Source organism: Pleurodeles waltl, chromosome 5 (assembly GCF_031143425.1).
Source record: "Pleurodeles waltl isolate 20211129_DDA chromosome 5, aPleWal1.hap1.20221129, whole genome shotgun sequence".
NCBI classification, from domain to species: domain Eukaryota; kingdom Metazoa; phylum Chordata; class Amphibia; order Caudata; family Salamandridae; genus Pleurodeles; species Pleurodeles waltl.
Genome location: NC_090444.1, coordinates 128,292,958 through 128,305,580, shown reverse-complemented (window position 1 = coordinate 128,305,580; position 12,623 = coordinate 128,292,958). Strand labels below are relative to the sequence as shown.

At 44.1% G+C, this 12,623-nt stretch overlaps 1 protein-coding gene across 2 annotated transcripts in view; it reads left to right on the top strand.

Moving 5' to 3' along the window:
• ITPKB (inositol-trisphosphate 3-kinase B) overlaps positions 1-10,176 on the top strand; it is a 387,273-nt gene extending 377,097 nt beyond the window's left edge. For both annotated transcript variants that reach the window (XM_069233800.1, XM_069233801.1), the window contains one exon: positions 6,933-10,176. In XM_069233800.1, the coding sequence (XP_069089901.1) occupies positions 6,933-7,148 (216 nt within the window). In that variant the 3' untranslated portion in view covers positions 7,149-10,176. The remainder of the gene's footprint in view (positions 1-6,932) is intronic.
• The last annotated feature ends 2,447 nt before the right edge of the window (positions 10,177-12,623 follow it).

Here is a 12,623-nt window from a genome sequence, read left to right as displayed (position 1 = left end):
CTGCCCACCATCTTTCTTAGGTGTTTGCTGTTTCTTATCCCAGCGCTTTTTCGCACCCTCAGGTTGCTGTTGCTTAGAATTATCCTTATTATTTTTACCCTGCAATTGTGGTTTCTGCGGTCGAGCCCCTAGGCTATCACGACCAATACTAGAATATGTTTCAGCTATTATTCTCGGAAGTTCCCGCTCCTGATTAATCTGCGGAACGTCCCGAAGACGCATTCGCACTGCTAGTGCTACAGCCTCCCCCTTGAGATTACTCAAAATAATAGAAGAAACCGCGTCAAAATTACCCATCAATTGCATGCCTAAATCCAAGGCAGGGGCAGCCCCATATTCATCCTGAATTTGTTTAAGCACCTCCGGCAAATTAGCCAAAGTCGGTGTACCATGTGCTGTAGTATAGAGAGCGGCAAACACTGTGCCCCAAGTATTACAAAGATCCACCGTAGGAACCATCCCATACGGCAAACACATCGTCAAAATTCTATGCTTATCCTGAGGTCCCGTATGGGGAAATACTGCTTCCAGCGTATTAATTTTTTTGCGCCAGCCAAAATGGAGTCTCCTCACGTTTAGCCGGTACCTTGCCCATTACAGAGTGTACAGTGGCCGGATTTATTCCCGGAACCACCGCATGTGGATGAGCTGGAGCAGCACGCGCTGCATTAGTATTTAATGTCTGCATCACAAACTGAACTAATCGTCTGTACGTTGCAGTTAATTCCACATATAAACGACGCACTTCAGCCACTGCCACATTTGCCACTCCAGGATATGGTGTATATGTAGCCAATAAAGGCCAGGTCGGACCATCATTACTCAACGGACCTAACCGTACTGGTGTTACTGAATGTGGGAGGGCGCCATCAAGCCAATTATGGTGTTCTTGATAAGATAAAGGTATTTCTAAGTATGCATAAGCCCTGTATTGTCCAGGGACATTCGCAACAGTATATTCGTGAAAAGTATTTGTACCCCCATCAGCTGCTGGAAATACGACCCAAGAATAAAAAAGTTCTGATCTATAGGCTGCATGGGCGTCCACCACAAAAGTGACCGGACCCCCCTGGACCGTCAGTCCATGTGCTATCAGATGACCCGTGAGCGGAAATCGCATATTAAGCGGTATATCTACTACAACTGGATTCGCCATTAGTATAACAATAATAGCTCTAGGACAGAGAAGGCACACCAATATCGGGGTATTTCCTTTCAAAGTTCAAGCTTGAACAACCAACCACAAAGTATGAGGATGTACCCAACCCGTGGTGGCGGAAACCCTCAGCCCCACGGACGTCTCCGCATACGGAACCGAGGAGTCAAAATATATACGAGACCGAGAGAGTCAGTCGGACCCAAACATTAGAGCCAGACCAAACTTTGGCGGCGCCATGTCGCGTGGGCTCTCATTATCCTAAATGAGACTACTGGATTTCTAGGCAGCAGGATCGATAACGGTGTGGGGAACTGAGTCTGACCCACGTGTAAGGAACTCTGTCACCCTAAATCCGGTTGTTGCTCCGGCTAACTAGCAGTGCCTCATTTCTCCCACGGGGAAGAAATGATTGGGCAGCCGAGCGCATGACATCTTTGGAACTTCTCAGGGAAGTCGTGGTCACTCAGATCCAAACCAACTCTCTCATTCACTATATGGTCTCATATACAAATGACAAAGACAGTATAAGTTTTATATAATGTTTTAATAAAACAACTGTATTTTAGATATTAAGGCGTGAGCCGCAATAACCAGAACAATACAACATAGTAGGATTGATATAGTAACCAGGAGAGTAAAACATAGAAATAAAGCTATCATAATTCCTAACCGTTTCTACTCTCCCTCTGCTTGTTCTATTTAGAGCACAGCATGTTAAGCTTTCAGCTTGCCTTTCTGTATCACTAGGGAGACGGACACACTCATACCTGAGCAAAGGCCTGTGATCTGGTTCAGCATCTGCAACGAGGCAGTCAGCGTCTAGTTGTGGTTCCCTGGTCGGAATCTCCCTCTTGCATGAATTGGGACAAGGAAGTGATTTTATAACTAACATGTCATCGTGATCACAAAATGTTCCTACACAGGAATGGCAAGTCTAGACTCCTACCACGTCTATCGGCAATGTACCAGACTGTATCCTTGACTAAAGCACAGAGTGAATATGTTATGAAGAACTCCAGTGCTGAAGTAGGCTAAACAGTGTGATATGAATAAAAAACAACACCGTAGAACTGGCTATTCTGTAAAATAACAGTACGAAGCCTAATAGAAAGCATTTAGAGCAAAGTGCACAGAGGCTCTAAGCTGTTAGCAAATAAATAAAATATATTTAGGGCAAAGTGCACAGAGGCCTAAGGCCTGAAGCTAATGCGCAAAATATACGTAAAACTGACCACACTACAATATCATGCTATGAATTAACGCTTGTATTGTAGGGGCGGCTCCTTCTCAATGGTGAAGGAGCGGCAGTTGGTATGAAGTTACAAAATGCTCTCATTACTGATTTCCGTAATATCCAATGAGCACATTTATAAGTTTGTGTAATGTCCCAATTATGTCCACATCCCAAGTTTCTACCGAGCCGCAGTAGGCACAGGTTGCCAGGTTTTACAGTGCATCCCTACCCCATGTGTTTATACTATAAGCGTACATTTTAACTCCACAGAAGATCCCATTATCCTGCCCATCGTGCATCAACAGATGGACTAATGTGCCTACATTACTAGTTGTCTTCATCCCCTAGTATGCCCATTAGCTAGTTTCTGTAATTCCTCAGTGTGCACATTTGTGATATTCCTAGCACCCCACTATATGCATACTTTAGGAGTTTCCATTATGTCCAGTTTGTGAATTTGTGCACAGGGGTGTACACTGGGAACTGAAAAGTGAGCTCTTGAGTGGTGGTAGTGGGGAATTATGTACTTTCCTAGGTTTGTTAAATACCTCTGATTGCTTGCGTTGCAGTTTTCTGCTTTGCCTTTATTACATGTTCGGTTATATTCTAGCATGCACATGTTCACAGTGTACTCGAGCCTACGCCCGATTCAGATTCTTAAATGCTCAATGGTGATGCCGTTGAGTTTAATATTTGCTTTCTATCCACACATTCTAGTTCTGTCTGTAATGTAGTAAGCACACCTCCAGTTTTTGTTTTGCACAAATATTCCAGTATTATTGGTTTCCATTTTGACAGACTATTCTCTCAACACCTACTACAGTATGCACATTTTCCACTTTCTAGTTATATTCCAGTGTGGCCTTGTCAGTGTTGAATGGCCCATGAATGTGATAGGCTTAGTTTCAGTAGGAAATAGTTTCTCAAATTGAATGTTGAGTTCTCATTAGTGTTATGGAGCATTCCAGGACAAGATAGGCTAGGAATCAGAGTTGGTCACCTGTACAGATTGCAGGGCCATTGGAGACTAGAGTCCACTCTGTAGGGTGCATTAATGCACCAACTTACGAGGAACTGACTATCAGCGATCAGGCGGGGTCTCTGGTAGTTTGTTTGAATTGGCTCAGACTCTGAGAGCACAGGGGCTTTGAACTTTGTGTCTGCCTAGCCACTGTTACCTCGTGTTAAACACTGCTTAAAATGTAATCATGTTCAAATAAACTGAGATCCACTGAAAAAGCTACAGCAGCTTTTTGAGACCAGAATTAAACCAGTGTAGCTGGGAAAACCGTCTGTTTTCTCTATACTTCTCTGCACGTCAGTATGAAGAAGATGAATCCAGTTTGTCGGCCAAATACGCATTCTGGAAATAATTATTTTTCCATTCACTTTCTCTTTCTTTGGAAGGCAGTGCTAATTTTGGCAGTAGTGTCATGCTCCATCTCATTCATAGAATTATTTCCAAATGATGTCTGGTGGTATAAGCTACCTTCAGTGTTGAGTTGTGCGCACCAAGCCCCTGTTGTGCAGAGTGACGCTTTGCCTTGTCCAAGTGGTGAGGCGCAAGCTGGCCGACTGCAGCAATGAGTGATCTACCGAGCCCATTTTGTTGCAGTCTGAGTCCTTCTGGATCTTGTAAGGCACATATGTGGCATCTCTGCCTTTATTGGCCAACCAGCAGGGCTTAGTCGGGGGACACTTAGTGGTCATGGAAGTTGATGTTAGAAGGTTACTTCTATGTCGGAGGCTAATCGTGGCCTTCGTTCTGTGACCGTGAGGGCAGTGACCCTCGGTCCAATAGAATTTTAACTCAGTGGTGGCCGCAGAGGATTGTGGGCACCCCTAAGATAGTACTAGACTTTCCTGAGGTCCAGATGAGCACTGCATGTGGGGCAGTAGCGGGATAGGACCATCATCCTTTCTGTGGTTGATCTCATTCCTTTCTGTGCAAGCACCAACAATCCCTGAGTGAGTACTCTACTCTGTAGGATTTTGGAAAAGTTGTTGGCGGGGACAACATGGCATACCTATATTGGACACACACAATTCAAGTGTAATGGTAATATTGGACCCACTGTATAAAAGTACACAGACACCTCCAGTTACCAGGGGCGGCATATATCAGGGTACACGAATCTCAAGAAACAATCTCAATTCGTTAATCCCACATAATCCACCCAGCTATCTATATGTGCAACTGGCTTCCCACACATATCATCCAGGTGCGGTACTTCAGCAGCCAAATTATATATATTCATGGGAAACCATATACAATTCCAGCATGCCCACGGCTAGCACTTTAAGAGTTTAGCACTTGATGTGCACCCTCACATTTGTACCGATCGTGCAGTCTTATGGTATCCACCAGGTCAACTACACATCAGACTTGAGCAAGAGCTCTCGGTGTCCCTAAGGACAATTTCCTGAGTTATTACAATGCAATTCACACCTATCAGATCTGCAGCTCAGATCCTGCACACACTCACGAGCTGCCATCTGCCAGTGCTAATGCTGAAGGATCAGGCGCTCCCTTTTTTTTAGAAGGAAGCTGTCAAAGTCAACCTTCACAGCACGTGCTTACCTCACTCTGGCTCCGACCCTTCCATCCAATCAAAGCTCTCCAGGCTCTGATACTCTCCAGGCATAATCAGTGACCTCACCCTTCCTTTCTGACAAAATGGATACACTGTACCGCCCAGCTTCTTTGGCACACATGCTGTGGCAGCCCTGGAAAGGGCACATGGATACACTCCAGTGCCCTGCAAACCAGGCCCAGTTCCAGGAATTTATATCTGGATCGGCCAAGGGTGTGTTTGGGTGGGCCAATGTGCGCCCAATTTTCAACATTTCTGGAGGCAGCCTACAACCTGGGCACTGGTGCCACTGCACCTGCTGCATCATTAGCAGGTAAACCCCTGTCTCCTCTTCCCCAACACACACCTCCCCGCAGCAGCTTGCCTCGGACATGAGCTGAGTTCGCCACCTGGCTGTTTTTCTTTTCACAGGCATGCCCAGAGTTTTGTCTCAGACAGTAGAAAAATAGGGAAATCATCTAAAGGTGGTACTTTTCTCCCTATCAATACACAAGTGAAACCGCTATCATCAAAACTATGCACTATAAAATGTATTCTAGAGATTTCTAGTTGACCCCTGACTGATAAAGTAAACAAAAGCGAGAAAAAAAATCCCATTTGCCTACATGGAGGAAGCACTTAACAGACGCCTTCTCTGTGGCCTCTTTTGCTGTTACTGTGAGGGCCAAGGGTCATGTTTGGGTGGGCCTGGCCCACGTGGCCCACCCGCGAGAACCGGGCCTACTGGAAGCACGCCAAGTCCTCGTTCATTCACCATCTGCCCTCATGCCAGAGGGAAGCGCTTCCAACAGATGCCATCTTGGTAGAGGTGTATTCAGGTATTGGATGAGGGAGACTGCACTTGACTTATTGTCATTTTCTTCTGCTTGTGGTACAAATGAAAGAGGAGTACTTCCTGGGTTGCAGTATGACTGGATGCAGAAGCTGACCCTCCACTTACGGCTTGAGCCAGAGGCCTGGCCTCCACATTATGTTGACAGTCTGGCGGTGCTAGCGGTCTTAATCCGCCAGGGCAGCACTGCAAGCAGCACTGCCCTGGGGATTACGAGGCCCCGCTCTGCCGGCTTTTGCATGGCGGTTCCACTGTCATGCAAAGGCTGGCGGAGACGGGGGGCCCAAGCTCTTGGCATGGGCAGTGCAGGGGCCCCCATGGACAGCCCTGTCACTTTTCACTGCCTGTCGCACCCGATGCACCACAACATTGCCGCCAGCTCCATCATGAGCTGGCATCAATGTTGCGGCCTGTTTACCGCTGGGCCAGTAGGAAGCTCATAATAGGGCCAGCGGGCGGAAAACCACAGTGATAGTTTTCCGTCTTAAAGAGTTTGGCAGGCGGTCTCCGCCACCCGCCAAACTCAAAATGAGAGCCGAAGTATCTTAACCCAGTAAAATATTTTAAAATGCAACTTCTTTGTGACCAGTTAAGCTAGAACAGATTCCCTGTCACATTCGTCCTTGTGGCACATTTCTTTGCAGCAGATTAAAAAAAAAAAATATGTATAATTACATTTCAGCTCGGCTGCTCATGACTTCTGCTCATGACTTCACTCCCTTTTCTCCATCACACCTTGACCTCTAATTTCTGTGTACCCAGGATAAATTTTATTCCCGTTTCAAAACTGCTAGTACTTGAATTGCATAATGTGAAACTAGAAAACCTGGGACCAGTCCTGGCTTCCAAACTCAACCAAATTTCGTGACCACAGGCAAGTATTTGGCACAAGTTCAAGAAATACTTTTTAAATTTTTTTTAAAGAGGCTCTCCTATTTTCTCAAGCTACTTCTTGCATCGTTTAGATGCCAACCATGAGCTGGGCTCCTGCACTGGCCTTAGAGCCCAGCCAGACACTTGGCTTGGCTCTGCTCAACCTGCTAATTTGTTGGCTCGCTCATCTCTAGTTTATCCTGCGCTGCAAAGCTAACTAAGATTTTCTTTTATTTTTAGGTCATCGGAAGCTCTCTTCTGTTTGTCCACGACAGGAACGAGAAGGCTAAAGTCTGGATGATCGACTTTGGCAAAACTACCCCGCTCCCAGGAGGGCAGGTCCTGAACCACAGAGTCTCCTGGGAGGAGGGAAACCGCGAAGATGGATACCTGTTCGGACTAGACAATCTGATCGATATTCTGACGGAGATGTCTCTCCGAGAAGACCTAGTATAGCTCCTTCCCTCTATTCCGTTGTTCTCCAGACCTGCCGGAACTGACAGTCATTAGCTGCACTACAAGACACTTTTAAAAATTTTAATAAGAAATCTTGTCTCCCAAAAGGGAGCTTTTATGTTTTTTACAGTTCACTTTCTAGAACAAAGTTTGTCTTTAAATTTGAGCTGTGCAAATGACTTATTCTTCCTTTAATTTTTTTTTTTATTTTAACCAACCGGATGAAAGTAAGGTCTGTGGAAAATATCTGGGGTGTTTTTTTCTTTGCAGGGCCAGCTATTTGATTTTGTTTTTTGCCTGGGCCTTTCTTCTATACCGGAAACGTGAACCGAAGTTGTCGGCCTAAAAGGAGATTTTGCAATTGATGTACTTTGCGATCAATCCATCCGACTCACGACCACTCCTTAATGGCAAAAACCTGATCAATTGCACAAAATAAGTGTCACCTATTGCTAGAGTGCTACTTGTTGCCATTAATAGCTTCTCTTAACACGGTTCAAAAACAATGACCAATCAGGTTGTCGTTTTGAGACCAACAACGCCTGTATTGGCTAGGAACATCGAACTTCCGTTTAACCCTCCTACGGATCCCTCGTAGGACCTTTTTTCGGAGTACTCCAACTTTTGACTGCCCAGGCCAGGAGTGGGCTTCGCTCACGTGCAGCTGCCCAGCAATCCATGCATTTTACATCCCTCATGTATATGTATTTTTACAGCTGTTAGTGTATTTGATTAATTAGTGTTTGCAGTGGACTTTGAATGCAGCAGTACCAAAAAAGAACGTTCGGCCATGGGGAAAATTTGGTTACAGATCCTGATTTATTCTTGAAAGCAGACTCACCTGTGCAGTGCATAACTGCCCCCTGGTGGATGAGGTTGGTAGTACAACCGCCGCCAAGGCTATTCTTTCTAGCTAAAAGCATCTTGTTTACATGGTGAGATAGAATATCTGGTGGGTGCCTTGTGCGATTAGAGATTCGCAGATGTAAATCACCAGGAAATATTCATAACCAAGTCCTGCTAAAATTAGCCACCCCAGTAGGCACATTTAGAACATTTGCCATCTTTAGCAGTAACTCGTTTAAAAGCCAAGTTTTTTTTAATGTGTTGCCGGCTCCTTTTTGTGTGGAGGCGTGGGTTGAAAATATTTGTATACATATATATTTGGGGCATCCATTGTACATGCCCATTTTTTTACGAAACCGTGTCTACAAATGTCATGATCCTGTCAAGCTGCACCTCTCCCACGCAGTTTTATTGCAGTAATTATAATTATTTTTATATTTTCCTTAACTGGGGTCTGAGAGCTGCTCAGATGTAGACATGCAATCAGCTGATTTGTGTGCACCTGTTCTTATGCAGAAATGTGCTGGTCAACAGACGCCACTAACCATGCACAATACGTTACCATTAACCCAAAAAAAAAAATCGCTGGTGCTGTGAGCTTGAGATTTCTTGAGAACGAATCACCATGGTTTCCTTTTAGAAAAGAAGAAAAAAACACCTTCATATAGTAAAAAATAAATGCTGGATACCAAGTTTATCATAAAAAGTAGATTATAACTGGGTTTTCTATATTTCATTTAAAGCACTGAGTTTACAAAAACAATCACAAAGTGAAAAAAGCTCTTTTCCACAAATCCTGTAAGGTGTATTAATTCTCGAGGGCCCAGAGTAAGACCGGTCAGGCAAATGAAGCGAGCGTGGGAGCAGGTCCCAAAAGTGCACATAATGGTCCTCCTTATAGGTCATCATGCTATGGTACAACGAGAAGATGCTGAATTAAAAATAAAGACAAGCTGTAGAGTTCTGGAGGAAGCAGTCATAACATTTCGTAGAGGTCTCAATTTAAAATTTAAAAGGTTTCTTAAGACTTTGTTGAATTTACAACTAACTCCAGCCTTGTAGATTTTTAAGAGGCCTGCACCTACAAAAGTAGTTAGATGGGGGCTTTAAGAAGGCGAATGAGCTCCAGTTTCCCTTTCCATCGTGTTAGCTTCTTGTGACAGCCACGTTTGTGATGATGCACACACTCAGTATCACGGCTCAGTGCTTTTTGTTCCAGATCAGAGCGCGTTCCCTGCAAGTCATGTCCAAGGATACTTTCCTATGTAGGCTCCAAATAGTCGAGCGCTCCAGATGATCGAAGCCACAAATGGTTGACCACTTCGAAGCTTTAAATGAGATTTAGAGGTGGAGGAAAGCGGTGATTAATTTTACCTTCTCCCACATACAATATCCTGGGCTTGAGCCTGAATCCTTACTGTTTCATTGTAAAACTTACGAAACATTCCCTCCCCGGGAAACATTCTGGTCTGACGTAAAATAATACTTGTTTGAGCCCTGCAATTTATCTCAAATTCTTTAAAGGATGTCTTGGTACTTCTGATGGTTTTGCTCCAAAGATGTGGTCTGGAACAGGAGACGTTAGATGCTTACAGCTGATGGAGTTTATTCATCTTTTGTCCAGACTTTATGTACTGCAGAGTGAAAGCCATGAAAGTTTTGTATGAAAACCAGTTTGAAGTCTGATCTTGATACCAGCACAGTTTGTTCTTTCAGCTTTGTCCATGTGGAAGAGCCGCAAAGATAAGCTTTTCAGAAGTGCCTTACAGAGTTGCCTCCACATTCCATAGGAGGAGTGTAAAGTTTTTAATTTATATTTATTCAGTTGTTTTATTTGCACAAAACACTAAACCCAATTGCATGTTCCGTTTTTTAAATAGATTTAACTAGTTCTTTTAAATATTCATATATAAGGCAGCTCTGGACTCCGCACCTGGATATAGACTATTTTCCTTTTAAGTTAGCTGGTTGTCCTTTAGCCTGTACATAATCTTCTTGCTGCGCTTTTGTTTCATTTTGGGGATGTGAGGCAGAATACGTGCCCTATACAGTTGTGTGAACGTTTCGTGAACTGTTGCTGTGAATTTTCTGCTGGTTGTTTAGTTACATAGTAAAAATACAGCTGTTAAACACCAAAGTAGTGCCTCGGTTGTGTTTTTTAATAAAGTCATCTTCAAAGGACTATCAGTGTTTGTGCTTTGTGGGGAACAAAAATTAAGAAAAGTGTCCACTATGCGACTGACCTTTATGAAATGTATATTTAGAGCAGGCGGAGATGGAACAGCAGAAAGAGTGATCCACCAGTTAAGCTGTGCAAGTACGGAAGTTGTAGGGTGCTGGTTGCGTTTATCCCTGTGTGTGGAATTAGCAGGGGAGGTGACTTGTTAATCAGTCTTGCGGTGTCCCCAACCAAAGATGGGAGGGCATTGAGATGATTAAAAAAAGTAAAGACCTTTCTTATTGTCATTGATTGAGATATATATATATATATATATATATATATATATATATATATTTATTGAATTTTTATTCACTCGTTCAGGTAGAAAGGTAACTCACAATACATCTTACATCCTCATATTTCATAATAGCAATTAAAATGATCACCATAATTGGTAGAAACTCCCCACCTCTCCCCAGTTCTTTCTGCCTATATTTTTGACCATTCTACATTGCATGAGGATCATATTCTCAAACAGACTGATATTTCTGTATTGCCCAACTCTGAGCATAAAGTTTCTCACTTGGTTTGACCTTCCCCATTTTACTCAACCAGGATTCAAACAAAGGTACCTCCTCTGATTCCAATTTTGAAGAAGCAATGACTTGGCCCCTAAGGATGCTTTTAAGAGAAATTGTTGCTTTCAGACTGATAATGTCAGAGCTGTTGAAATCCCAACTGGGCCCCTGCAGGTTTCTGGCGGAATAGCTACTTGGAGTTTCTCACTGATCGATTGACATTTTTTTGACACAATTGTCGTATAGCGAGGCAGATAAAACCGATGTGCAGCCGGTCCCCTGGGATGCTGCCACCCCTGAAGCACTTCCCAGTAGTTAGTGGGAACCATTTATGTGCATGGGCTGGTGTATAATAGAGCATCCATTTGGAAAAGAAAGTCATTCTTCTAAAATTAGCTCCCCTAATGGCTTTATCAGCCAAGAGATTGTGGAAATGCCAAGTTCGTGGTTTGATCTTGCACCCTGTGGCTGCTTCGATTTTGGCTAATGCAGCAGGCAGTAGCGGCTCACTTTGTTCAGGCGGGGTTTGTGCGGCGCGCGCAGGTGGGGGAGAGGGGTAAAATTTAATTAAAAATGAAATAAAAACGTACCTGATCCGCTGCACCGCTCCTCTTTCTCCTGTTTCTGCAGGCAGGCTCAGGCTCCCAGCTTGCCCTGAGGCCAATCCTGACTGTTCAGAGCAGCATCAGGATTGGCTGGGAGGGCCCAGCCAGCATGCTCCCTGGGCGACTGGGAGCCTGTGCATGCTCTATCCAGCCTAGCAACTGTGTTGCTGGGCTGGAGAGAGCCTACTGCGCATGTGTGTTTGACCAGCCCGCGACAGCCGGCCAACATACATGCGCAGTGAGGGGAGTGCACAGTGCACTCCCCTCACTGTTCGTCACCTGTGGTCCCACCCCTTTAACAAAATGAAACGATAATAAACCTAGTTTGTTATCGTTTATTTGTTAAAGGTTTTGCAGCTTCTGCTGCTGGGGAGGGGGAAATAGGGGGTGGGGGGGGCGACACTCCTCTGGCCTAACGGAGGAGCCACCGCTGGCAGCAGGGACCTGAGCTGTCAAAATTTACAGCAGCAATATATGACACCAGTTGCTGATACTGGTTAATTTGCTTATAAAATAGGCTTGGGCAATACTGTCAGGCATGTCATCACTTACTGACTGCATGCTTTCAATAAAATGCTTGATCTGCATATAAGAAAAATACATTGATAGTGGGATCTTGACATTCACCCCCACCAGCTGCCTGCTCTCAGGTTTTCAAATTCCCTGCCTCTATAAAGTCACCAACTCTGTTAAGTGCTTCCATTTCCTATTGCTTAAAGATCTTGGTAGCTAGTGGTAGACCTACCAGCCCAGACTCTCTCAATAACATGGCGAGGTGCCATTGAGGAAGGTGATGTTCCTCCTTCAGTTGGATGTATCGGAAAGTTATCATATAGGGAAGCTTCTACCTGGTATATTTCGGAAGTCTGGGAATCTTGAAGGTGTAAAGTTAAACATTTTCTTCTTGAAGCATTAACATAAAGTAAAAATAGTTGAAAGAGTCGGGAGACCTAGCCGCTTGAATCATAGTTAAGAAATGCAGCCTGGTAGTATGTTTTTTAATTGGGGTAGCGCCAATCCCCCATCTTGGACATCTGAATGTAAAATCTGGAGTTATGTATATGCTCTTTCCTTTCCATATAAAATGGCTTAATATCTGTTCTATTTCTTTAAAATATTTCTGGGGATCTTTAATGACGACATTCGTGAAGACGAGAAAAAGTGGAAGGATCATCATTTTGACTGAAGCTATTTGCCCAATAATTGTAAGGGATCGATCATGCCACTCGTTAGGGAGCCCCCATGCTTTGTGCAGTCTCTTTTCATAGTGTAGCTGAAACATATC